The sequence below is a fragment of the Piliocolobus tephrosceles genome, chromosome 13, assembly GCF_002776525.5.
Source record: "Piliocolobus tephrosceles isolate RC106 chromosome 13, ASM277652v3, whole genome shotgun sequence".
NCBI classification, from domain to species: Eukaryota; Metazoa; Chordata; class Mammalia; order Primates; family Cercopithecidae; genus Piliocolobus; species Piliocolobus tephrosceles.
This window is the reverse complement of record NC_045446.1, coordinates 111,211,642-111,239,621: the sequence shown is the minus strand read 5'-3', so window position 1 is coordinate 111,239,621 and position 27,980 is coordinate 111,211,642. Positions and strand designations below refer to the sequence as shown.

The following is a 27,980-nucleotide window of genomic DNA, read 5'->3' as shown; positions in this document are numbered from 1 at the left end:
GGTACAATTAACTTCCCACAAATGTAAACATCCTATTGGAAAACCAATTAAAAAATAGAAGAAAGCAGCTATTAATTGTAGCAACACAAATTAAACCTAGACTTACAGAAGAAATAAATTGAAATAAATTGCATGAGAGCCTGAAATTTACAACCAAGAGAGATAAGGGCATATCTTTCTGTGGACAGCTTCCAGATTGGAATAGGACGGGGAAAAGTGAGAAGCTGTCATCTGTTGCGGAGAGAGAGTGACAGGCTAGATTACCTCCTAAGATCCCTTCAGACGCGAAAAGTGTCTTCCTAAATAAGTGGCAGAAATACCTTTATCTACAAAACTACCTTTAGAGCTCAATTTCACCCAAAAAGTTAGCACTTCACTGGACAGATGGTAAAGGCAGCATGGAGGTAGAATTCCACCGTAGGAACACAGGCTCTGTCTGCAGTCAGTCAAGACTGGGCATCAAATCCTGGCTCTACCTCTTCCTGGGGAAATTAATTTTAATCTCCCTATGGCTCAGTTTTTGCAACAGTAACATTGGGTAAGATAACATGTCCAAGTGTTTGAGATCACAGTCAGAGAGACCAGATTTGTTTTTTTGTTTTTTGAGATGGAGTCTTACTCTGTTGCCCAGGCAGGAGTACAGTGGTGCAATCTCGGCTCACTACAACCTCCACCTCCCAGGTTCAAGTGATTTCTCCTGCCTCAGCCTCCCAAGTAGCTGGGATTACAGGCACCCACCACCAGCCCCAGTTAATTTTTGTATTTTTAGTGCAGACGGGGTTTCATCACATTGGTCAGGCTGGTCTCGAACTCCTGGCCTCAAGTGATCTGCCTGCATCGGCCTCCCAAAGTGCTGGGATTACAGGCGTGAGCCACCGGGCCCAGCCAGAAAGACTAGATTTGAATTGAATCTGCTACCTACAACTTACTTAATCTACCTTTACCTGGTAGTATTATTATGAAGACAAATCGGGGAACAAGTTTGGACCCAGAGCCTATTAAATAGGATGTAAATATAATGGGCTCTAAACAAATGTCACTTCTCTTCCTCATCATTCCTCATGTCCTTCTGGCATTAGAATGGATATAGAATTAGATTTTTCTTCCTCTCCTAAGTAGGTATTTCCTGTGCTCAAGCACAATCCCAGGCACCCCGTGAAACACCCTCCAGGAAAGGCGAGGGGAAGGCAGGCTGCTCTCAGGAGCAGTGAAAGGCTGACCCAGGAGGTAAAATGTGGCAGAACAGAATCCTGGCACGGGGGAGGGGTTGTCGTGCGCGAAATGCCAAATAGCAATGCTGCCGTTAGACATCCTGGCAGCTCTTATTTGAGGCTCCATTTCTTCTCTGTAATTGAGCTCGTAGTGGGAGGCAGGGGATGAATGCAAAATGACAAGACTGCAGGGATTCACGTCAAAACCCTGAGTGCCTGACAGCCACCCAGCTGGAGGAATCTGTGTAAGAGGGAGGGAAACCCACTGACAACACCCCCCTGCATCCCTGTGCCCCCCTCCTCCACTGCTCCCTGGCAGCTGGCGGGGTGCCTCACTCAACTCCCCACATGGCAGTACTCAGTCACGGCGGTCCCTCTTCTGCAGCCCTGCTTGGAAACAGGGAACCTCTCTCCTCCACAGGCCACCTCCTTGATGAGGGAGACACGTGTGCAGGCACAGATAAGCCCCTCTCTCCATTCCCAGGCTCTGAGTTTTAAATCCTTCTGGTTCCTCCTCTCCACACCTCAGCTCCATCTGACGTGTGTAGATCTGAGCCAGGTGAACTAGGGAGATGACAGAACAGAAAGCAGGTCTCGGGGTCTCTGGAAAGTGAATCCCAGTTGACATTCACACCAAACTGGGAAGAGAGCAGGGCCAGCTCCATACTTCATGTGTAACTGTGCAGTTTGCAACAGAGTTCAGGGGCTGGGTGGGAGGAAGCCACTGGGGGCAGCAGGTGCCTCCCAAAAGATGCAGGTCTTCATTCCTCTCAAAACTCAGAGCCAATACAAGATTCAGCCTGTCCATTTAGTAGAAACCAAGCCCAAGGGCACAAGGAGGAATGCTGTGCCGCCTGCATCCCTCACTTGGATATGAGGTCATCTGGTTTGTATCTCACTGCTTCCACTATGCCTAATTATGTCTGGGCAATTTCCTTGCAACTTGTTAATTCTAAGAAGCATCTTCTATCCCACCCAGATATGTAATAAACTCCTTTCCGTTATCTGCTTCAATGCTGTTAATAAGCATTAATGTTTTTAAAGAGCTTTGGCTATTCCCTCACAAATATCACACCTTCCTGCAACTCTGGTAGACAGAGAAAGCTTTATAGGCCTTATTTTTTGCAGAAAAGACAGAGAGAGGCTAGTGCTTTCCCAAATCTGCCATTCAGCAAATAAGCTCTTCTCCCTCGGTGTGAAAGGCATCCTCTGAAGCCAAGGGAAAACGATTAAGGAAAGGCTTTGTAAATAACCCTCTATCAGTCAAAAGGGGGAGTCTATAGGACTGCAGGGCCCAGATGTGTTTAATGAGCTGGATATTTCTCAAGTTGCTTTCTGGGTGAAGTGGCAGGGGAGCCAGGCCCAGGCCCCATGGATGACTGGCTAAATGAGTATCTAGAGCTGCCCATTAATCTGTTCTTACAGTACAAATGGGTAAATGAGCCCCTGGGTTGCCGAAGGTAAAATATTTAAAAGAGAAGCTTCTGACTTGGTTCCTGCTTCTGGTCTCTCTCCATCAAACGCATTCTGCCGAGTCACTCTTTATCCTTCCAAAGATGAACTTTTATCACATCACATCAGTGGTTCCCAACTGCTTCTCCCATAAAGTCCACAAAGCCCTTGCTGCCCTGGGCCCCCCCCATTCATCCAGCTTCACCTTGGCCCCTGTGCCCATGCCCATTCCCCATAACTCAAACCAGTTTGCCGGCCACGCCAGCTTCCCCACATGCTGCTCTCTTGCCTGTGAATTGATTCCCTCCACCTCTGCTTGGCTCACCCCAGACACTCTGCAGAGCTCTTTGCTAGGGCCTGCCCAAGCTTGCTTTGGATGCCCATCCTACATGCACATGGCACTTCCCCATCGCAGTGCCCATCGCTCTGCTACAACTGCCTATTCTTCTGACTCCTACTTCAGACTGTGAACTCCGTTTCCACCTTCATCAGCAATATATATGCAGGCCCAGTACACAGCCTGGAACACAGGGTGTATAGCAACTGCTCGTTGAGTGAAAGTATGACTAACAAAAGGGCAAATCATCTCCTTATAAGATAATGTCTGAAGTTATTAGAAATTACGTGAAGAAAAGATAGTGAAAATTTGTGGTTCATAAACTATCTGCTATTTGTGGTTGTTTGGTTTTCTTTAACTTCTGCTAACCACAGTCTCGTACTTTAGAAGTTAGACCTTAAAAATTATACAGCTCAAAGATGACATTTACATGGCAGGTACACCAATGGCCCCACACTGTAGGCCAAGCTATGCATTACTGACCAACAAAAACAATCTCTCTTGAGCCTGGTAGGTAGCCAGCGTCGACTGACTGGAGTAAATACTCATTTCCCATCCCTAAAAAGGCTGAATATTGAATTTCCAAATCAAAGAATATCACGTGTTTACTCACCCAAGTCACCAGTTTTATTACAGAGCCACAGCCAAGACTAGAGCCCAGACTGCCAAATCAGTTCAGTTTCAGCCATGTGATGTTTATCTACAAACCTCTTGTAATGAGTGGTACTTCTGGGGTGGTTAAAAACATATTATGTATATAATATTAATCCTATATATCTAAGATATCTAAGATCTACCTGTATGTGGAAATACGTTTTCTCTGTCATCCAAGCCCCATCCACTTAGATGGGCATCACCAATCATGGGTAGTCCTCACCCTAGACCTTAGGCCCTCAGCCTGGGAAGAGCCAACCAGGCTTCTGAGTAATGGCAAACGCTTAATGTCCAAGCCCAAAGACTCACGGCAGTTTCTCTCATCGCTCATGTCTCCACAGTCGTTGTCGAAGTCACACCACCAGATGCTGTTGATACAGTTCCCGTTGCTGCAGCGATACTGGTTGCGGAGACAGGTGTTCTCTACCCGTCAGAGTGCGGCAGGGGAGGAAATGAAACCAATATTATTCTCACTGCTGGACCACAGGACTTTCTCTCTGGAGTTTCCCTTTCTTTAGTAACATGATGGTAAAGGGGGAGGAGGAACGCCAAGCACGCATGTATGCAGGGAAGGAAATGTCCCATACTAGCCTCTTGCTTTCCTCTTTTTGTTAAAATCAAAGCAGAGAAGGCTTGCTGGAAGAAATGCTTAGGAAGGATAACCGCGACACCAATTGAGTCTATTGGGTAGTGAATAGAGTACATCAACATTATAAAATACTAATTACACGCAGAACTCCTTAATGGACTGTGTCTACACAGTATTAAAACATACAGATTCAACATATCTACAGGTATGTTTATATATTTATAGTTATATATATCCATTCTATCTATCAAGCAAATGAGTTACGAAGATTTTCTCAATACTCTGAGACTTTTTTCTGTCCCATGACTACTTTAAAGCAAGCAATTAAAATTCCTTACAGAAAAAAATGTATTGTTTGGCAAACTGCATCGAGGACATGTGATGACTGGTCTCTTATCTGGATAATCAAAGGCATTCTAATGGGAAATATGGAGTAGCTTTCTTCCCCTTCTCTTGGAATTTAGTGTTGATTTTATTTCTTTCCAAACAGTTTTAAGATTGTACCCACAGCCTGAAAGAAAGTCTCTTGTTTCTAAGAAAGAAAGGCTCATCTTTTTTCTGTTTATATTTCTTAAGGAAGATTGACTAAAAGGCTTGTATTGTGTGTTTCACTGCCTTGGACTTGGGCTGCTATGAGAAGCAGGGTTAGGATTACAAAGCAAATAGAGTAGGCACAGTGGCTCACGCCTGTGATCCCAGCTCCTTGAGAGGCAGAGGAGGGAGGATCCCTTGAGCCTAGACGTTCAAGACCGGACTGGGCAACAAAGTGAGACCTCATCCCTGTAAAAGAAATTAGCTGGACTTGTGCCGGTAGTCCTAGCTTCATGGGAAGCTGAGACAGGAGGATCCCGTAAGCCCAGGAGTTTGAGTTGAGGCTGCAGTGAGCCGTGAATGTGCCAGCCTGGGCAATACAGCAAGACCCTGTCTCTTTCCTGTCTCTTTAAAATGTTAAAAAAAAAAAAAAAAAAAAAAAGGGAAATAGAATCACAGATAAGGAAAAGCAGAAATTCTGGCCATCAATCCATGTACTTCACGGCAAGGTGCCCTTGCAGGGCTTCACCTCACTCACAGAAACATGAAGCTGAAAGGTAGGGAAGTGGTGAGGGTAAAAATTACACAGGAAGGAAAAATTTTTAAATTTCGGAGGAGAGAAATTTTAAATCTCGATATTCAAATTCAGAGGGGGAGTGGGCGTAAGGCTGCTATCGCCACTTGGTCACGGCATGAAAGTCTAGACTCAAAGCACTTTGCAAACATTGGTCTGAAAGTTCAGGACACGCTGGGCTAGGCTATGGTGAGAGGATGGACAACCGTTAGGTGACAGTAAGTCAACACGGAAGGAGTCACCCTGGTTATTTTTCCCAGTCAGGCTAGTCCAACTTATGCAAAACAGGAGAAGGTAAGAAACCTAGATGTGAGGGATAGGTGAGGAGAGGAAGAAGCAAAAGAATAAAAAGAGACCCTAAAGAAAGCCTGTGCCATCTGACATGAAACCAAAAACCACAGCTACTCCTTAGAAAGGTACAGCGTAGGCCTGTTCTGAATGAGGCCTGAAGGGTCTCTTTGACCCTTACCAGGCCTTAGAACCCAAACCAGGATTCTTGTAAGTATCTGGTAGGTTTGATTTTTACCTTGGACTTTTTCCAATAACCCGAAAAGGTTAGGAAACGGAGAGCTATCCCTCCCACCCCTGGCGGGGGAGCAGGAAACAAAGGAAGGAGGATGACAGACAAAAAAGAAAAAGGGAAGTACCTTCTTTGACACAGGTATTGTTCTTGAGCTGATAGCCCTGAGGGCAGTCACACATCAGGTCCCCTGACGGAAGCACACTGCTGGACACACCCTCTGGACACCTGCAGCTTCTACTGTTGTTGGCCTTGGGCAGGCACAGCAGGCTGCATGGCCTGGGCACACAGGCATTGCTTCCTGGAGGGCAGACAAACAGCAGCAGGCAGGTTAATACACACCATGAGGAAGGTACCGAATACATGAAGGAGACCCACTGTAACCTCCTCATCTTACGGAAAGGACAGCGGGAAGCTCTAAAGGGTCAAGTGGCAAGCTTTGGGGAGCCTACTGTGCTGAAAACTTCTGCTCAGTATAACCAGTGACTTGCATCCTGTCTTCAGCCAGATCAGACTGCCCCAGAGCCAAGCCAGGCAGCAGTGTTCCTCCTGGGAATTTGGAATTGGGTTACTGAAAGACAAGAAAGCAACCAAGGAACTGGAGCCAGGGAAAGGGTCATAGAGTGTGGGTGTTGAAGTGGCACATGGCAAGCCAAAACTGTGTGGAAGTCGTAACTCTGGGTATGCAGATAAGCTCAGTCTGCAGACGGTCAGGAGACTCAAAGAGACTTACGGAGGTGCCAGGCACGGCAGCATGCACCTGTAGCCCCAGGTACTCAGGAGGCTGAGGCAGGAGGATCGCTCAAGCCTGGGAGCTCGAATCCAGCCTGGGCAATATAGGAGGATCCTATCCCTTAAAATTTTTTTTTTTTTAATTTAAAAAAGAATCAGAATGTCTTTGGATTTCTCAATCACAACACTGGTGGCTATAGTATAGTTGAACACTGCCTTGAAAATTCTGAATAAATTGGTTTTTTAAAAAGAAAGAGACTTATGGAGAGAAGAGGCCTAACGAGAGGGAAAGAAAAAGAACAGCTGCAGTCCCCATGAGGCTCTCCTAGACTTCCATCTTTGGGCTCCTTTATTCATTCCATAAAACCATTCACTTGAGCTAGCTTAGGTGGGTTTCTGCTCCTCAGGGCCCCAAAGGCCATAATTAAAACATATACCTGATTAATGGTGAGCCCAGGACAAAAATCCAGGCCTCCCCTTCTCAATTCCTTTGTGCCAGAGTGCAGCTCAAGAGCTAAATGAGGAGCCAACCACAGTACTCACCCGTCACTGCTGTGCAATGGGTTCATATAAGGACTAGTGCATGATGATCTAGCCCACTCCTGCCAATCTTTTCTCTGGTTCAGCTTATCAAAGACAGCACCAGAGAGAGTTGGTAAAATCCATCACTGGACTCTTGAGAAGGAGCCTTTGTGGATGAACAAAGGTGGCAAAAGTGCCATCCCATCCCCTACCTTGTTCCGGGGATGGCAGGTAAGAGGATATATAAACCATTTATAATAATCCGAAACATGATACAACTATGGGGTCACAGAAACTGTGAAATCATGTTTTTTCTTTTGACTGCAATTATTAATCATGAAAATGGGGAAAATGAACACAAAAACTTAGATAAAACTCAACTGCTAATTCTTCATTTGTGCTATGTCACGGACAGAGACACCCTCCCACACATCAGCACCATATCCAAATCATCTGTTGCCATCCAGCCAAGCATTCATCTAAGTCAGGCCTATCCTAGCCTACAAGTTAGACGAAGTTCATTAATGACAATCAGTGTCAACTCAGTAGCTTTAGGTGTGTGGGCACCTCATTGGTTAATTTACATTATGAATAAAAATAAAAATCACAATGCTATGGCAACAACGTTATTATGATGCCAAGGAAAAGAGGAAGAGGTATTACCAAAGAGAGAAAACATACACGTTCAGAGGAAGGGAAGTCCATATGATGAAACATTCCAAAAGGTTCAGTAAATAATCAATCATAACAGCTTAATTACCATAGCAGCACAGCAGACTAACCAGGTGACTACAGCAGAAGCCCCAGACATCCCTTCACTCTGATCTATTAGTGGGCATAGACTGCTCCTTTAGTTCAAAGGTAGAGGCCACTGGCTACCAGAGGGAATGCAGAATTGACACAGAGCCACCACTCATGAGAAACAACTCAAACAAGGATGTGGGAACACGTGTTTTGTATTCAAAGGACAATATATCACTCAATGTTCCAAGATCCTGAACAATAACAGAATATCATGTTATCTTAAAATACTCTATTATTGGCTGGGTGCAGTGGCTCACACCTGTAATCCCAGCCCTTTGGGAGGCCGAGGTGGGAGGATCACTGGATCCCAGGAGTTCGAGACCACCCGGAGCAACACAGTGAATACTCTACAAAAAAAATAAACACAACTAGCTGGGTACACATCTGTGATCCCAGCCACTCCAGAGGCTGAAGTGGAAGGATCGCTTAAGCCCAGGAGGCAGAGGCTGCAGTTAGCTGAGATAGCACCACCGCACTCCAGCCTGGGCAACAGAGCCACAGCCTGTCTCAAAAACAAACAAATTAAAAAACTACTCTATTACAGGATGATTTTTTCCACAGGGTTCGTGTTTGTAAAATAACGTAACTAACATTTTCATGTGCAGAGCAAATACTCCTATCCAAACAAGCAAGAGCTAAGAGCAGAGAACTCAAAATGGCATATCATATTTCAGGAGGCTGATCTAGGCAGAGATGTATGAAACTGTACTCTGAGGCAGTAACCAGGGGCAAATTCCAAACCAAGCCAACCAAGTCACTGATCATGAGAGGCAGGCAGGGCAGGAATGTCTAGGCTGGTAGGAAGCCAGAGAATGGAAAATGGGAGAGCTGCATCAGAGAGAACCTGGAAGAAGATGGAACTCCTATGATGGCAAATCCACCACAGCCACAGACCCTTTATACAGGATGCCAATTGTCTTGAGTGGACCAGGCAATATGAAAACCGTGATCTCAATGTGAAGAGCGGACATGTGAGAGCAATCATCTTCAAAGACATTCCCTTAGAAGATCAAACACGTAGTCCCGTGATGTCTTCACTGGGCGTGTTCAGAACATTTTCACATTTCCTCTTTGGAAAATTCCTCCAGGAATACTTTAGGAGCCAAAAATGTCATCATCTCAAGTATCTATATACTTCACAATTATCAAAATCAAATCTACCTCAAATAATAAATATGTACCCTCATTACAGATATTTAAAAGCACGTACTTACTGCAGGCTCTAAAGGAGAATTCCAAAACTTCAAAAGAATTCTAAATCTCCAAGAGCCATTGCAGGAGCAACTGAATACATCAACAATCTTGTAAAGTAACCTCTTTAAAGAAAAAACACACTTTACAAAGAATAAATTCCAGTAATACCATTTAAAAACCAGCTAGTGGTCAGGCACAGTGGCTCACACCTGTAAATCCTAGCACTTTAGGAGGCCAGGGTGGGCAGACTGCCTGAGCTCAGGAGTTCGAGACCAGCCTGGGCAATATGGTGAAACCCAGTCTCTACTAAAATACAAAAAATTAGCCAGGCATGGTGACACGTGCCTTTAGTGCCAGCTACTTAGGAAGCTGAGGCACAAGAATTGCTTGAACCCAGGAGGCAGAGGTTGCAGTGAGCCGAGATCACGCCACTGCACTTCAGCCGGGGCAACAGAGTGAGACTCTGCCTCCAAAAAAACTAAATACATAAAAATAAAAAATAAAAACTAGCTAGCTATAAAGGAAAAATGCATTTTTTGTTATCCGTTTATAACCAAATATTTCAAATTGATAAATGTTGCAACTGAACAACATTTTTATCATGAACCATCATCAGTCAAAATCTAGAACAGTACTTCTGACCTGCTGTCACACTACCAGGGCACTGCTACTCCAGCAACACATGACAGAGGGAGCAGAGCCTGGTGGTTTTATCAAAGTTCAAGCTTTGAAGTCAACTGAGCCACAGTGCAAATTCTTACCACTTACTTAAAGTGTGACCTACACAAGTTACTAAACCAGACTTTCATGTTGTCATCTATAAAGTGGAAATATTAACAGTACATATGGAAATCTTTGGAAAGACGAAGTGAGGTTAGACAAGCCCACAAAGCACATTACTGTGGTACTTACAACACAGCAACCCCTCAATAAATGTAGTTACTATCAATTATCATTATTTAACACTCGGTTAATATAGTAGTCCCCACTTACTCCAAAACCCCCAATTCCAAGACCCCTGGGTGACGCCTAAAACTGCAGATAGGACCAAACCCTATAACTACTGTGCATGAATTTACTTTTCCTTCTTTACAATTTCAGAGACAGAAGGTTCGTTCTTACAGCAGACCTTAGCAAACTCAGTGTAAGATTTTTTTCCTCCCTTATTACGTCTAGAACTTTCACCCTTTCCCTAAAGGAAGCACTTTAGGACCTCTCTTTGGCATATCCAAATTACTAGAATCACTACTCTTGAGGTATAGGGTCATCACGAAGTAAAATAAGGGTTCCTCACATATAAGCACTGCAATACCTTGACACCCTGATAACCCAGCCAGCTCCTAAAGGGACTAATGAGCCGGCAGCATCAACAGCATGAGACGCTGGACAAAGGGAGGATTCACATCCCAGGTGGGACAGGGAGGGGACAGTGTAAGATTTCATCATACTATTCAGAACAGCAAGCAAATGAAATCTTATGCATTGTTTATTTCTGGAATTTTCCATATATATTTTTGGACAGTGGTTGACTGCAGGTAGCTAAAATCACAGAAAGCAAAATGGCAAATAAGCAGGAGACTACTATAGAAAGTCCTGAATGTATTAGGAGGAGACAACAAAAATAATAAAGATAGACAGGAGTTGCCAACACACACCATGGATCTGCAATACAGTGTCCAAAAAAGCAAGTATCCTCTCAATGTCCAGAAAAGCAAGCAGGCTAGAGCAAAGTTCAAGGCCAAGAGGTGTGGAGTGCTCATAGACAGTGCTGACAGCCAGACACCACTGCAGAAGTTTTGATTTGACCCAAACTGGGCTGCAGAGAAAGACAAAAAACATCTTTCTCCAGCCCTGTGTTAGGAGGCAGGAGGTCTTCTGGAAGTATTCTGCTCACAACCAAAGGAGAATAAGAGAGAACCCCAAAGGCAAACAGAGAAAGGAGCAGAGAGGCAAAAACTGGCCATGGCAAAGGGACAGTCACAGCCGCCTCTGCACAGGTCCAGGTCTGTGTTCTACTCACCAACATAGATCTCCCCCAAAACCTTTTTTTTTTTTTTTTTTCCCTGAGACAGGGTCTCACTCTGTCACCCAGGATGGAGTGCAGCAGCACGATCTCAGCTAAACTGCAACCTCAACCTCCCAAGCTCAGGTGACCCTCACACCTCCACCTCCCGAGTAGCTGAGACTACAGATGTGCGCCACTATGCCTTGCTAATACATATCTCCCTTTTAAACCAGCCTGTCATCTATCCAGACCTCACTCTGGGCCCCAAAATGACTCTGGCTAGCTTAAATGAAGATAACTCTTTGAGGTACGAAAGGGAAATTACACCTAAGGTGAGGATTGTAGGCCTGTCTGTCTGGCACCAAGATACCATGTTTGCACGTGCTGAGACCACAAACTCCCTCATCCGCCACTGCTCCCCAGTCACGGGTGTGACTGCCTATGTCAGCTGTGCTCAAGTTATTGGGATGAAATGGACAGTCAAGACTGGGAAGTAAGTTGTGACCGGGTAACCACTGGGTTCATCTGCACACAGTGTTTCAGAAGCTCCTGTGTGCACATCAAACACATGCTTACAAGCACTTGTGAAAATGAAGACCCACTGGACTAAGGGGTAATGTGGAGAAATGCTAAAAATCCACTTGGAGAAATGCTAGAAATCCACTCTGCTAGCTAGCAGGTCAGATCCATAGGAGTGGATGTCCTCCATCAAACAAAGGCCTGAAGATTTCAGTCACTGGAGCTGAGAAGCAAGATTCCTTCAACTCTCCTACAGGTGCCTCCTCTAAGAAAGAATGTGACTTCTCCATTTAATGGCAGAATTGCAACAAAAGGCCAGCTCCTAAACTAGTGAGGATACTTTGGGAAAGCTAATTCATATCTGAGATTTAATTCCCTAATCTATAAGCCATGGATCATAACACCAGCCTTCCCTACCTCACAGGTCAGTGGTGAAGACATAATAAATAATATCGCCTTACATTTGTAAGACACTTTATAGTTTTCCCAGGGTGTTCTCATGCTATCTTCACAATCCCAAGAGGATAACAATGGTATCTATAACTGTATTATTTCCCCTGTCAATTTTCTCTTAGTATAGGGTCAGCCAAGAACCATAAAACAATATCAACATTCCAGCTAAGAACAGAAAACTTAGCAGTTTGTCAATAAAGGAGAATCAGCAAACCCGGGATGCCATTTAATCCTGCTGAGATAAAGAGGGAAGTTCTTAAAGGGACTATTCTTCTTGGTAATCCTCTGATCTTTCTCCTCTAGAATCAACAGTAAGGCTGGGAGATAAGCAAAATTAAAGAGCAGTCATGAAATGATACAGGCTTTCCATTGAATAGTCTCAGACTCCAGGACTAGCAGGTCAAAGCCTCATAGCAGTTCTTGAAGCCTCACCCGATAGATCTCTAAAACAGCTACTGTCTGCATTCACTGCAATTCTTCCCCTCCCTTTTCATCTCTTGTTCTTTCAACAAATATGAATTGAGCACCTACAAAGTGCTAGCCACTGGTGAAACCATCGGGAAATACAAAAGACAATCTCTTTCTTCATGGGGTTTAGAGTTTCACGGTGGGAAAAATTAATTAAAACAACACCTAACTACACAGCGCCATTCCAGCAGAGGTAGGTATGGTCAATGAGCAATAGGTCATCTGGGCAACCAGAGAACAAGCAAGAGGCCCTGGCGGGAAGCAACAACGATCTGAGCACCCAGCCCAGCGTCTCTTCCTGCAAGTGTGCCAAACAGGGATTAAGCACATGTTGGGACTCTCCCAGCTGCAACAGAAGCCACGCCACCAATCAGTCAGGGGCCAAGGGCAGGAGGAGGGTGTAATTACCCACCAAGCACCAACACTCTAGGCAGGCAAAAACATGCTGTCTTCCAGCTGTTTGTGTATCGTTAGAAAAGAAATTAAGATGTCATTAGGAAGAAATTAAATAATGTGCATGTTGTCGTGACAACAAAGACGCAGGCTGCCAGCTCCTGCTCTGAGCAGATTGGCCACACGCAGCCCCTTTCCTGAGATCAACTCTACAGAGACAACGGAAGAGACTCTGCCTTACCGGTGTTCTTCCCCTTGTAGAAAATCTTCATGTCCATGAGCCCCGTGAGCTGATGCGCCAGAATCTCCATCTGAGACCCACTGGATTTGGAAGCTCGGAATATGCTGAGCTGTGACCAGTCATCCCAGTAGATTTCATTCTAAAAAGAAAACCTTCGCCCATTAGCCCAGCTCTTTAGTTCTTTATTCCGATCCCTCTCTAAGGGTAAGAGCTCCCTCAGGCAGGAGACAACTAACATTTATTGGCTGAATGACTGGCCTGATCAAGCTTCTACTTAAATGCAAAGGACAGCGATTTTATCCAAACCTCACTGTATAACCCCACAGAAGAAACTGCCCAAAAGAAACTATCTGATAAGCATTCAAGTTGATCACACGAACCCAACCCCCTCAGTCTGAAGTCTGCTTCCCAGAGTTGGGAAGAGCCATGTTGCTCTCCAGAGTTGAAAAAGAAACTGCAAGGCACTGTAGGTGGTACAGAGCTCGCCGGAAGTCATCAGGGAATAAAGTGAGCAAAGCGCACAAGAAATGACGACACCACCCCTGACACTGAGGGACAAACTGGGAATGTTCATGGGAAAACCCTTCACTTTTAACCTTTTAAAATGTGAACAGCAGGGAAGCCTGGTCCCCTGGCGCCTCTGCCTGGCATCCCTCCATAGGACTGAAAATAAGTTATCTCAAATTTGGAAAAAAGACAATCTTTAAGAAGTTAACCAGCTTCTCTGCAAAGTCCAGGGACGGCAGGCTCCTGACCTCATATGCTCCTCACCCGCTCGAGCAGACAGTCCAACGGCGGCAACAAATGGACTCACCTTAAAGACAGCAATGGCATAGGGGTGCGGGAGGTTGTCCAGGATGACGGAGCGCTGCTGGCCACTGAACGTGATCCGCTCTATGCAGTTCAGGTAGGCATCCGTCCAGTAAATCCACTGGTCATCCACAGAGATGCCATTGGGCCACTTCACATCCTCTGATACCAGGCGATAGACAGCAGAACCATCCATATTGCTCCGATAAATCCCAGGCTTCAGGTCTCCCCAGTCTGTCCAGAACATCACCCTGGCGAAAATGGGGACAGAATACATATCTAACCAGTACTAGAGAAATGGGAGCTCAAACACTACTCCAAAAAAAGTCAGAAACCCCTTTCGAATGATCCGGCTGGTTATTTCAGCATTATTATAACAATATATAATGATAATATCTGAAACCACTTAAATTCCTTGACCTGCAAATCCCTTTATTAGAATTTACAGATAAAATCAAATTATGCAAAGATAATATATAAAGAAATGTATATGTATGTATATTAAACTAAATGTTAATCAGCAGAGGAAGTGATACATTATGGTACATATAATAGAATACTGTGAAACCTAAAAAATCTATACGTACTCACACAAAACTATCTTCAATACATATTAAGTTTGTTTAAAAAAGTACAGAATAGTAACTCTACTACAATTCTATTTGGCTTGTATATGTGTGTATGTGTGTGTGTTTCAAAGACATTACTTGTACATAAGTAAAAGCAATCACGAAAGATACACAAGACATTATGAACAATAATTACCACCAGGAAGTGTGAGGGTGAAGGGTTAAGAATGAAAAGGAAGGAAGCAAAATTTTTTCATCAACTTCTGTTCTCTCTAAATACTGTCAACCAAGTACATACATTACTCTTAGAATTTTCTTTGAAAAAATTGTGCCAATTCTCTATCACAAATGCTACGAGAGAGGAAAAGCCCGAATGTCACATCAGGGATTTCCCTCTTAGTTATGTTTCCTTCAGTTAATGAGTTAATAAAAAGCACCTTTGCCTTCCCCAAGTGTACACTGATTGTAAGTAAGAAAACCTACACATGCTAGGAAGGCAGGGGAAAGATGGAATGAATTCAATGTTTGTACCATGCATAAAACTCAAGAGAAAGTCCTCACAATATCCAAGCAGGCCTGTCTAGGTCTACAGAGGCTCTCTTTTAACATCAACTTTTCTAGAGAAACAACCTACAGATGCAAGACATCTGGATGCCTAAAGAGATTCTGACACTGGCTAACAAAAAGCGAATGGAGTTACCTGACCATGGTGACTAAGCTGTGGTCTCTATTAACTTTTCAGTTCATAGATCATTTCAACCACCATCATGAGAAACAGAGTTTTTGTCCCACAGTCTGTGTTTCCATGAGAATCTATTATTGCAGCACTGGATGCAAGACTGATTTCTTTTTGGGGCAACACTTACCCCTCTTGGGGCACGAGGACCAGAGCCCTGGGATGATCGAGCACAGAGGAATTGACGATTGTGAGTCGGAAGTCGCCATCTGGATTAGCTACCTGACAAAAACAGGGGGAAAGAGGCTGAGACGGATCTGAGCTCCTTAAAGACCCCCATTGCCAAAGGTGGCTACTCAGCTTCTGCCTGCAGACATGACCCCTCCATGCCTGCCTGTTTCCCTGACCCGACCCATCTGGGAAACCTGCCCCAACTTCTAGTCACAATGCACTGTTCCTTCCTCTGACTCATGGGATGTTTTTCAAGTGGTCTGAAAGAGGAGCTAGAACCATGTATGCACCAGTTTCCAGGGCATGATGATCTGGACAAAGCAATATCAATAAGTAAATTACTCAAATAAGTAAATAAGCAAACAAGCATTGACTTATTTCACCATCCCATGTCAGTCCACGTTTCAAGGCAATCAATGGCTCCACACTGCCCATAAAACAGATTCTCAATGTCACAGCCTTGCAATGAAGAGTCCACAGGTGGGACTCATATTCTTGCTCCTCTCCATCAGCCGGGCTGATCATCTCACGCTTCTCCAAGCCTGATGCAGACTCACTCCTGTCTGCTCTTGCCACATCCCATCCTGGACCTACCTGCCCCACTGCTTACTCTAATCAAGGCATAACTCTCCTTCAAACCTCACTGCCAGGCCTGCCTCTTTTCCTAACTCTCTCACCCACTTGGACCTATAAGCATCAGTAGCTCTGCACCTTGGCTCATTTGACATCATTTTGCACCAACAGTATTTGAGTTGTGCAGTGGTCACCCCACAGCCTGTGAGAAGGTAGGTGCTTGTGAACCACCTGCATTCTTCTGGCCCCTAGCCAAGTGCTGACCACATGCAACTAAAGAAAGGAGAGAAAGAGCAATAACACGACCACCAGGGCAGCATTCAGTAGATGCCAGTTCACTTCTATCAGCATCCCCATGAGGTGGACACAAGATCATCCTCGGCTCAGCTCAGACATCAACCTCAAGTTACCTGCTCTGTCTGCCTATTCTAATATTGCCCCACTCTCCAAAAGTGCAACCACACTGCACTGTTTCAGAGTCTTTGCAGCAGGTATCACCAACAGAACTGATTTATTATTTTGCTTCCTCCACTAAAATCTAAGCTCTATGGGAACAGGAACATGTGAGTCAGGCCCACTGCTGTATCATCAGAACCTAAACCACATGTATCATGCAGAGAACCCCTGTCAAATGGTTGCGTGAATAAATGAATCTCCATCTAACGCGTGAAGCAACTGAAGTTTAGAAAGCATAAGCACCTTGGCCCGTGTTGCTGAGCTAGTGGAGTCAAGCCTACACCCGGGTCTATCTCTCAAGTCTGTGTCTTTCGTCTTGCAACTCCTCTTAGTTCTCTGCATCTCCCTGCTTCTACTGCACTTCCCACTTCACCCACATGCCATCTCTCCATGCAGAGGCAGTATAAAGAGGTGCTGATGCAGTGAGCTGAGCATACTACATTCCTCAAGACAATGATTTGGCAGTTTAGAGGTCATTCATTATCCTTGCCTTGGGTATATAAGGCGGGACAGGCTACTAGATAGCTACGTTGCAGAGAAATGGGGATTAATAACAACGATGATGACGATGATGATATTGTTGCTATCACTCTAATTGACTAAAATAATACTAGACTATTATTGTTACAGCATTGTAATAATACCATATTAGGTTGATGCAAAAGTAATTATAGTTTTTGCCATCATATTTAATCAAAGTAGCAAAATAAAACAAAAATAATACATAAATAAAATACATAAGTACACATATAAATAAAATTAAAACAATATTACCATTTATTGTTACTAGCTAAGCTTCTGCTAGCCAAAAGGTCAACTCCCAGGTACTTACCCCCTTTTCTCTCCTCTCCGGAGGCTCAGCTGGTCCATTCTCTGGAAACTCGCAGGAAATTTCCAGAGTAATCTGACACACTGGCCCGTGCCTCTGTGTCAAATCTGGCTCAAAGCCCAGGTGCCCCGCCTACTCCCTTAATTAAGAACAGCACGAAAATACACATACCTCAATCTTTTTGAAGCCCGCATCTACCCAGTAAAGCAGCTGGCTGAGGGGTTCAAAAGCCAAAGCTTCTACTGTCTCCAGGCCAGAATTGATGATCACCTCTTGCCCTGTGCTTCCATTCAAACAGAGGCGCTGAAGAGAGAAAAGTCATAATAAATGCTAGGAACTGTTCGAATGACCGCCTGCTAAGTCAGTCCTATGAAGGGTAACCCTTTATTCAAGTGGCAGGACTGGCAAGGGATGAGATGTTTTATGTTAGTAAACTTTCCAGACCCATGAAGCCGGGTTTTCATGAAAGCATTGTGCGACATTTTTGTTTCTGAATCAGGACAAAGAGAATTTAATCATATACATTACTCTGCATTATCATTATGAACACTGGTTACTAAATTATGCTGTATCGCAACAATAAAGTCAGAGATTATTGAGATGTATGAGTCTGTTTGCTTTTAAAAGAAGTGAAACCAGACTGCTGTTATATTTAAGTTCTTGTGTCTGCTTTTATACTCTTTCTTCCCTGTGAGGCTCTTAGCCATCAAGTGCTATTGTTGGACAGCTCCATTCAGCATCATCGCCATCCCCCACCCCAACCCCCTCAAATACCCAGGCACTGTAAAATTTCTGTTGGGTTGGGAATCTAGATACAAATTTGTTGGAATTGCTTTTTCTAAAAGGATTAAGCAGACAATAAATAAAGATCAAATAGCTTTCCTTTAAATGCATGGGTTTGAGTGTATGGCTGTCTCCCTGGCCTGTCCAGGGCTCTTTAATGCTTGCTTCCTGGTTCTTATCTGTGTTCAGAACAGCTGAAGTGGATAATTACGTGAGCTATGGGTAAGTCAAGCATTACTGTATCTTGGCTTGGGAAGAAAGATGCTCAAGAGGCAGTTGGCACAATAGGGGGCAACTAATCATCCTACATTACTAGTCCCAACACCTTCCCAGCAGGCAAAGCGAGCCCTCACTTCCAAGCAGGTCTGTGGATTTAGGGCCTTCTTTATCCTTCCTATATGAACAGATGAAGACAGAGAAAGAAAAATACTAACACAGAAGACTGGAAAGTTTTATCTGTCGGCCCTGAGATGAGCGACACTTACAAACCTCTAACTGCCCATTTCCACAGGCCATTCTGCATGAAGCTTATCAGGACAGGACAGTCACAATGCACAGCCCCCACACTGAGGCCAAGCGCTGACTCACCTGGATGATGTCCAAGGCCAGGTCAGACCAATACAAACAGTTGTGCTCATAGTCAAAGTCCAGGGCCACTGCTGCCCGTAGCCCGCTGAGAGGCAGCTGCTCTGTGGCTCCCGAGGCCAGGTCATAGCGAAAGATGGATTTCCGCACAGCATACAGGATGAACTCGTTCTCCTCTGCCAGACACACAAGACACGTGGGAGGTTGGACCCAGGGGATGCTGAAGAGGTCCTAGCACATCTGACCCATTTGTGTCTCACACACAAACCGCAAATCCATTGGCATGTGGTGTGGACCCAGTGAAGAGCACAGAAATCAAGACTCAGGAGGTGCATAATGGAATCACATTTCCACCTCAGGCAAGTGACTTAAACTTCAGTGAATCTGTTTCTTCGTCTGCAAGTGTTTTTACTTGTTACGTTTTTCTTTAATCTGAATCTCCCAATATGCATGCTCCAACAACCATACTTCTGGACTAAGCAACAACCATACTTTTGGACCTGTGTCTTCAAGTCACACTTGCCAACCGAATTACACCATTCGCCCTGTTCCCCCTCCTCACGTGACTGCTATCACCACAGCACCGTCACGTTGTTGACGAGAGACCATTAGTCACTGAAGCCTTGTAACTAAGCTCTCTAATCAATGTGTTCACTTATTCATATTGTTTGCAACACTATATGGCAATTACATCAACCTCTTAGATCTTCAAAATAATAATAATGCATTTGTTCTTGGCTCTTTAGAAAATGGTGCACAACATCATCATCACAAAAAAAATCTGTTTCTACTCAACAAATACAAATTGTGTACATATTGTGTACAATGTGCTTACTAAGTATTGGGCATTGTTTAAGACCCATAACAACTGCCCGATGGTAGAACTATTGTTAGCCAAATTTTATAATGAGAAAACTGAGACCAGAGAGGTTAAGTAACTCACACAACTAGCAAGTGGCAGAACCGAGATCAGAACCCAGGCACTCTGGATCCACAGTCTATGCTTTAACTACTACACTGTGCTGTCTCTTATGATACAGACACGGGTGTGGATGATTTTTTCAGATGTAGAAATGAAGGTCCTGAGTGCTAAAGACACTTACCTAATGTCAGACAACTGGAAATAGGAAGACTCAGTACACTCTCTTTTCCACTTAGGGAACAGCCTGGGAAACATCCAGATTCTTCCCCAGGAGTGGACACAAGCAGCACAACAGCATCTGTGTCTAAAGTGTGCATCTTGACAGTGTGTCGCATATGGAACCAAGATGCAAATCTGAATTCTTCTGTTGCATGCCTGGGTTAGCCATTCCTGCCCACTTCCTGATTCCATACACTCAGTGACTTAACATGTACCTATCACCTTCTTTATAAAAGCTGCAATACAGATAATGCATCAAAAAATAAATTTATCTATAATTTTTAATAAGGTTAGTTTTCCTTCTTTTCCTTTGGTTTCAGGTCACTTTAGAAGTATCTATGCTACCATCACATGGTAACCTACCTCCCCTTTTGGTTGTCAAGAAAACCTTCCCACTGTCATTCCCAGGGAGGGGGCCAGCTAAGGTATAGGGACATGAAAGCTACCTTTGCAGCAGTGAGCTTTTTGCCCCACATCTCTCTCCAGCATCTATAAACCTCATTCTGTCACTTTGGGTTATTTTTTTTTTCCCCTTTAAGAAACCAATACCCATAAAGTAGAACCTGAATCCAGAAATACTTGTTTTAGGCTTATGTTCAGAGCAGCATGCAGCGTTCCAGTGGGCAATGCTTAACCTAGAAAAGGAATGGAATTGTTGGCTGGTCCTGGCCATACATGAGCACAGCCTAGGAATGCGTGTTTTTGTAGTAATTGTAAAGGAAGAAAAATTCTTGCATTTAAAAAATCCTTCCAGATGCCCAGATTACCTCATCTTTGCAAAGATATTACGGCTCCATTAGTCCTGTGAAAGCATCTTTTTCTTTCCTGGTATATCCCTGTCCCCTATTCCATACCTTTTTTTTCTCTCTCTCTTTTACATAGGAGGTGGCCCACAATGGAATGAGATTTCTCCACTTCTTTCCCTGTTCTATCTTCTGGTAGAAGAGAAAACAGCTTTCCTGCCAGTTTAGATGGCTTTAAACAAGCTGTTTTGTCCCTTGTTGAATTATCTTCAGAAATATTTATTACAAAAGTAGGCACTCCAGCCCCTTAAGAGCAATCACTCAAACCCCACTAACCCACGCCCTCATCAATAACAGCTCTTGTGAGGGAAATATTTGAATATTATCTGCTCATTTGTTGGAATTTGCTGAAGTGGTGGTTCTTTTTAAGTCTCCATAGTGAGGTATGTTAATTACTCTGGTAATGATGAAAGATTAAATTAAGGGACTAACGAGCTTAGCATGAAAAACACCAGGGCAAGCTGGCAGCAGTAAGCAAAAGAGAGGGCTGCCCTGCCCTGCCTGCGGAGACCACACGCTTCTTTCATGATTCATTCGGTGCTTATGGCTGTCCACGTAGACACCACCACCCACCGCAGATGGAAGTTAACTCCAGCCGTTTGCCTTCACCAAGAGGTATGGGCAGGAAAGAGGGCACGGAGGGCATAAAGAAGCTTTAAATGAATAAGAACTGGAAACAGAGTGAAGAAAAATAAGCAGCTAAGAGATTATTTCCCCAAAGTATCATAATTTCATGTCTCTATTGTAAAGATCCCATGTTACATCACCACTAAACCGAGCAGAAATGTGTTTGAGAACACACTATACCTTTATAGCATATGAATCATTTCAGAGAAGTTTTTCTTAATTAGCATGCATAATGATTATCTAAAATAGTGAGAATGACATTTATTTGCCATTTGGGCAATGTCCAATGAAGAGCATGGGGCTTAGAGTCTGAATTTCAACTTTGTCACTTACTAGATGTGTGACCTTAAGCCATTTAACCTCCTCTGAACATGCTTCCTCATGAAAAAGTAAAACACAAAATCGATAATATCTGCTTCCCTGAGTTGTTAAAAGGGTGAAACTGGCAACACATAAAAAAGTACACTGAAATCTATAAAATTCCATTAAAATTGTATAGTTATTTTTATTATAAAATTAACATAGACTACTCAGCTACTTCCTAAGAAGCCACACGCCTCTTTATACTCAACTTGGACAAACAGATTGAGGAACACACAAAAGCCCGTGGGCACCTTTCTACCCCAGTGGATGCCGAATCAATATTTTTCAATTAACAAAGGGATTTCCCTCAAAGAAACTGAGCTGACACCAAATACTTTCCATTCCTAAAAAAGGGTATGGCTATGCGTAAGTTGAGTGTGGACACCAACCTTAGGGAAAAGGGGAAGCCCTGTGATCTTGTGATGGCCGTTGTTTTTCTCCACTCAATTACAGGAGCCACAAGCCAGGACTTGGGTGAGATCATGACACTGCTGCTACCACATCTCAAGAAATGAAAGGGAAGAAACCACCTCCCTTACCTGCCAGGGGACAGGGGACCAGCTCTCCTTCCAGTCGTGCTTCAACATCTCCTCCGCTACAAGTGTCCCCAGAAATCTTCCGGTAACTGTCACCCCACCCCAAGAGCAAGAGGTCAGAAACAGGGAAGAACAGTCACAAAGGCATCCCAGCTGGGAATATATTTACTATCCACAGTCAATACAGCCCATCCACTCATTCCCCTTTAGAACTAGAAAGAGGATGTTCAGTAGTTCTGAGTCAGTTCTGCTTATAACTAGACTAGGCAAGCCCAGACAATTTAGGGCACTGTCCTGGCCAAGATTTTTAAATATATCTCTTGAATACATTCCTCTGAAGATGTTTCCTTGCTGAAGTTGATGACTTAAGATATTCCTAGAGTTTCAGGGATGCTTACAGACTTGCAATGTTTTTCTCACTGGAGGTAGGAGAGTTCACAAATACCATAACTTAAAATGTGGCCCAAACTACTTACAGGCTGTTAACTTAGAATTGTAGAATTTAGAGTATAGAGCAATCCAGATGGCCCTCTATGCTCTCTCGTTCCATGTACAGACCCCTGAGAACCTGACAGGGAAACCTCTGTGATACATACCCTCTTGTTCTCCTGTAAGTAGAACCTACAGGGCAAGGCACAGGAAGGGAGTATGACTTTCCAGAAAATTCCGGATCTGGAACACAAACCTCTAATGACAAATCTTCACTCATCTTGAAACCGAAGTCACTAAAAAGGCAAGAGGGCTTTGTTAAGGCCACTGTTTTATACATTTCAGGCATTTCTGTACCAATTGTGCTGACTTTACCTTACTCCTTTTCACTTTTAAGTTACTTAACTTGTCCCTTTAAAAATATTTACTTTTTATATAAAATATATCTTCAAAAGAAGATTTATATCAGAACCACAGTTGGAAAAACACAATCATATGTCATAAATAGACCAAAAAAACAATACAAATCATCATGCCAAATCAAAACAATATTAAATTTTAGCCAGATCCAGTTCCCTACTCTAAGAACCTGGACCTGCCCTCTCCGTTAAAAGGGATTAGGCAAATGTTACAGAATTACTAGTAACCAATGAGACTTTCTGTTTGACAGACTCTGAATAGGTAAAAGAGAAATTTTAAAAGAATAACCTTTTTAAAAAATTATTTGGGGCCAGGCATGGTGGTTCATGCCTGTAATCCCAACACTATGGGAGGCCAAGGCGGACATATTATTTAAGCCCAGGAGTTCAAGACCAACGCGGGCGACATGGTAAGACCCTGTCTCTACAAAAAAGAACCAAAAAAATAGCTAGGCATGGTGCTGCACACCTGTGATCCCAGCTACTCGGGAGGCTGAGTGGGGAGAATCATTTGAGCCCAGGAGGTCAAGGCTGTAGTGAGCCGTGATTGCGCCACTGCACTCCAGCCTGGGCAACAGAGCAAGACCCTGTCTCAGAAGAAAAGAAAAATTTTGACTAAGGGTTCAATGTTATTTAAGACTATGTCCACATACTAGCTAAAATCATCCTATCCTTTGAGACACAGTAGTTAGGTTCATGAGACCTCCTGTGATTTGGGGTCACATCTGTCAAACCTCCCAGCTTGATGGACAGCATCCTGGAGCAGGAAGCAGGAGGCGTCAGTCAAAGACGATTCTAAAACGAGATGACTGTACTATGAATGTTCTAAGGCCCTGCCCAAGCTGTAAATTCTATTATTCAATGAATTATAGAACATATTCAAAGAATTATAGAACAGAACATATATTCCACATTCATGTGCTCTACCAGAACTCATTTATTTGCTCTATTCAATTCAACAAATATTTAGGCCTGGCATGGTGGCTCACACCTGTAATCCCAGCACTTTGGGAGGCTGAGGCAGGTGGATCACTTGAGGTCAGGAGTTCTAGACCAACCTGGGCAACATGGCAAAACCCCATCTCTACTAAAAACACAAAAATTAGCTGGGCGTAGTGGCACGCACCTGTAGTCCCAGCTACTCTGGAGGCTGAGGCAAGAGAATGGCTTGAACTCGGGAGGTGGAGGTTGCAGTGAGCCGAGATTGCACCACTGCACTCCAGCCTGGGTGACAGAGTGAGACTCTGTCTCAGAAAAACAAAAAACAGAAAGAAAAACCCCAAATATTTATTAAACATTTCTGACACAAAAAGTATTAACAGATACAGAGCAGAGTGGCCTGTGTGCATTATATCATAATCCACATTTAATAATTTGTAAAGAATCGAAAGGCAGCAGCTTTGCCACTGGATCAAACATGCCTCTTTCATTACCTCAGTTCGTTATTACTGAACGGCCACTTTAAATCTTTTTAGGAACCAGATAAAGCATTAGCTAATTACTTATTTGCCTCCAATAGCAAAGCACTCTTCCTGGGCAGCTTTCTTTGACCACAGGTCATGACCTAGTGGACTCTGAAAGTACCTGGGAGGCCCAAGACCAGATTCTTTCCCTCCCAAAAAAGAGCAAAAGATTGCAAAAGGCCCCATCATACATTTAAAAGTCAAAGTTGTCTCCTAAAACTTGTGTTTTAGTTACATGTGTGTATGTATCTACATAAACATATGTAGGTACAAGGTCATCATAGAAAATGTATTATTTACTAGGGGTTGCAGTCAAGAATGTGAAAGCTGTATGACTTGGCAATGTCAAGAAATATAAGGATATAAAAGAATCTACCACTGAAATCAGGGAACAGGGGCCAATAGCTGGGCTTCCCTGTGTGGTCTGAAAGGACTATCAGAAAAAACCTGGTGTTCAAACACAGTGGTCGACCAGTACCTGAACTAATGGAAAGATACTATAATCTCATCTCATTTCCTGACATCCATCTTGGGACCGTTTTCCTTCTCACTGCCATAGTCCAATGCCATCAAACATCTCCAAGAGCCACGCAGTTGGGCTGGCTGCCTTCCAGCAGCTACAGCAAGCAGAGAAACAATGGCGGGTGGAGTGGGCAACAGCTGACATCCATATACCCCTTAGCATTTCAGAGGGTCATCATCCCACGATCTCATTTGGCCTGCAACCCAACCCCATGAGGGGCAGAGGAAGTGGTTTGACTGGTCTATAATAAAAAGACTCCGCATACAACCAGGGTGAGCATCCAGCAGGTTCCAGCAAGGCAGATGGGGTGGGCATGGCAGACCAGCAGGATGCAGGCCAGTTTACCCAGGAGAACACACCAAGCTCCATTTCTTTTTTGCTTTTTTTTGTGATTTTTTTTTTTTTTTTTTTTTTTTTTTTGGTGGGGGTTGGGGAAATGTAGGGCAAGAGAGAAAATTTTAATGTTATTTATTTTTAAGCCTAAATGCCATGAGAAAAACAAAACAAAACAAAAATTTGTTAGACTTTCTTACCTATTTTTTACTTAGTCTTAATTTTATTTTGAAGCACATGTTGGGGATAGGAAGAGGGCAGAGAGAGGTCACTATGATCTTTTCAGGGATTAGGACATCTCCAGTCTCAAGCCAGTCTGAGGAGGACTACCTGAGGCCAACAAAGCTCTTAGATTAGATTAGACTATAATGAAAAAGTGTCTAAGGAAGAGCAGAAGGCACACAGCATGGAACTGACGTCACTGGGAACATCAGCCAGCTCTGTGCTTTTGCTGTTAAAGAGTCTGTGTCGTTACCTTGGGAGCACACACCTTTCTAAGGAAATGACTGTCTTCTGTGTTCTAAGCCTTGCTGCTCAAAGGGTGAATGTGCAGATAAGCAGCATCCACATCTCCTGGGAGCTCGATGGAAATGCAGACCCCCAGAACTCCTGAGGCAGAATCTGCACATGATTCATACGCACCTTAAAGTTTCAGAAGCACTGGTCTAGAACAGAAGTGGCCAAACCTGGTCGGCCATTTTCGTAAATAGAGATTTACTGGATCACAGCCACATTCATTCATCTAGAGCTGCTTTCATTCACCCATGGGCACTGCCATGGGCAGAGTGAGGAGTTGTAATGCAGATCATAGAAACCACATGGCCTACAAAGTCTAGAACATTTACTGTATGACCATGTTCCAACCTCTGGTCTAGAACACATCAGAGGTTTCTGGCTTTAGTCAAGACAAGTACAGCTGCCCAAAGCAAAATCTAGTTCCTCTGTGCCTCGGCAACCACTGAAATATGAGTTGTGTATTTATATTAAATAGCCATGGCTCTCTTGGTGCTCCTGAATAAACTACAATGATTTCATGCTGAATTATAGACTAAAGTAACTGTCCAGGAGCTCTGAGATCCTGCGTATTCTGCCACTAGAATCCTCTTCCTACAGCTAAGTTCTGTTCCAATCATCAACTCTCCTCAAAATTCCTACAGCTAAGCTCTGTTTTGATCATCAACTCTCCTCAAAAGCCCCTGAAGGCTTCCTCCTAATTATAGAATAAGGTTCATTCCCTCTAAGGTCTCTCTACCCTACTGTATTCTATCTTTTCAGCCTCATCTCCAATCATCATCCCCATGTCATACACCCAACAAGGCATCCCAATTCAACTCCCAACCACACCCTGCTGCCTCTACACCTGCCTGTTGCAGCTACATGGTCTCAAAACACTGCTGTCTGCAAATATAGATGCTCCCTGAGAGCCCAGCTCAAACAGCACTTCTTCCAAAAATTTCCTGATTCTCCAACAGCAATCCACAGCCCTCTCCTTCCTTTCAATAGTCACAATAAAAGTACCGGTTCCTGCTCTGAGGCACCTGCTCTCTTCCACCTCCTGGGCCAATTAGCTATGCACAAGTCACTTCTCCTACTTTTAGCATTCGCAGCAGTGCCTTGGATATTTTGCTCAAGAAATAATAAATGATGCAAACACACACACACACACACATATACACACACTAACATCCCCTTGTTTCAGATAAAGAAATAAATCTCCTCTAGAATAGGGTCCTAAGGAGAAGGATTACCAACAATGGAACCTTCAGCATATTTTTGGGTTGCCCTAATAGAAATAAATCCCAGAGCTATCTATTCCTGAAGACATGGCTGCAGCTGTCCTAGACACCTCTACCACTTTACCTAGCTGTAAGAACTAAAGAAAACAACTTACATGAAACATGCCTAGCACAGCTCCTGGCACATAAAAGATGCTTCCTAAATAACTGTTTCCTTCTATTCCCTTCCTTTGCTCAGGGAAAAGGACCATGCCTAGTCTCTTTCCCCGACATTGCTGAGTGAATAAAGCACCACTCAGTCCCCAGTCATCAAAGAAGAACTAACCATTCATAGTCCTCCCGGGTGCAGGAGCAGTTGGACACGACCACTGGCCTGTCAAAGTCCTCTCCATTGAAGCATGTGGCATGGGGGGTCCTCCGTTTGAAAACAGTCTTGTGTCCCAGTAAACACTCATTCCCCCGCTCATCAGATGGTGACCACAGCTTGTAGTCATTCTCTGTGCAGGGAACTCCTAAGGAAAAAGGAACACAGCACGACACATTACAGGCAGGCTCATATGGGGTTCCCTGCTGTGCCTCAAGGTGCCCGGCCTCAACCCCCACTTCCTGTCTGTCTGTTGCCGTCCCACAAGCACACAGACCCTCCAAACGGCTTGCTTTGAAGCTGGGCAGCCCTGTGCCAATGAAAAGGATACCTGAAATGCAGACATTTGCCTGGAAAAGTTGGGAAGAAGCAAGCCACCTTTAGGCCTCTATCCAAACTTCTGAAACATTACAGAAGACATTACTGTAGAAACAAGTACCCAGAAGTGTTTCTCTCCTAGAGAACTGGGGAACGGCTGATTCCTTGATGAGCAATACCACTGGGGGTTAATGTTCCCAGCCTGCTTCCTCGG

General features: G+C 43.9%; 1 protein-coding gene across 2 annotated transcripts in view; it reads right to left on the bottom strand.

Annotated features, from left to right (window-relative positions):
- The window catches only part of SORL1 (sortilin related receptor 1), a 180,451-nt gene that overhangs the window by 58,696 nt on the left and 93,775 nt on the right, over positions 1 to 27,980 (bottom strand). For both annotated transcript variants that reach the window (XM_023208488.3, XM_023208489.3), the window contains 10 exons: positions 27,410 to 27,596; positions 22,778 to 22,906; positions 22,185 to 22,270; positions 18,715 to 18,887; positions 17,515 to 17,646; positions 15,445 to 15,536; positions 14,014 to 14,260; positions 13,200 to 13,338; positions 5,996 to 6,169; positions 3,964 to 4,077 (listed from right to left, as the gene is read on the bottom strand). In XM_023208488.3, coding sequence (XP_023064256.2) covers positions 3,964 to 4,077; positions 5,996 to 6,169; positions 13,200 to 13,338; positions 14,014 to 14,260; positions 15,445 to 15,536; positions 17,515 to 17,646; positions 18,715 to 18,887; positions 22,185 to 22,270; positions 22,778 to 22,906; positions 27,410 to 27,596 — 1,473 coding nt within the window. The remainder of the gene's footprint in view (positions 1 to 3,963; positions 4,078 to 5,995; positions 6,170 to 13,199; positions 13,339 to 14,013; positions 14,261 to 15,444; positions 15,537 to 17,514; positions 17,647 to 18,714; positions 18,888 to 22,184; positions 22,271 to 22,777; positions 22,907 to 27,409; positions 27,597 to 27,980) is intronic.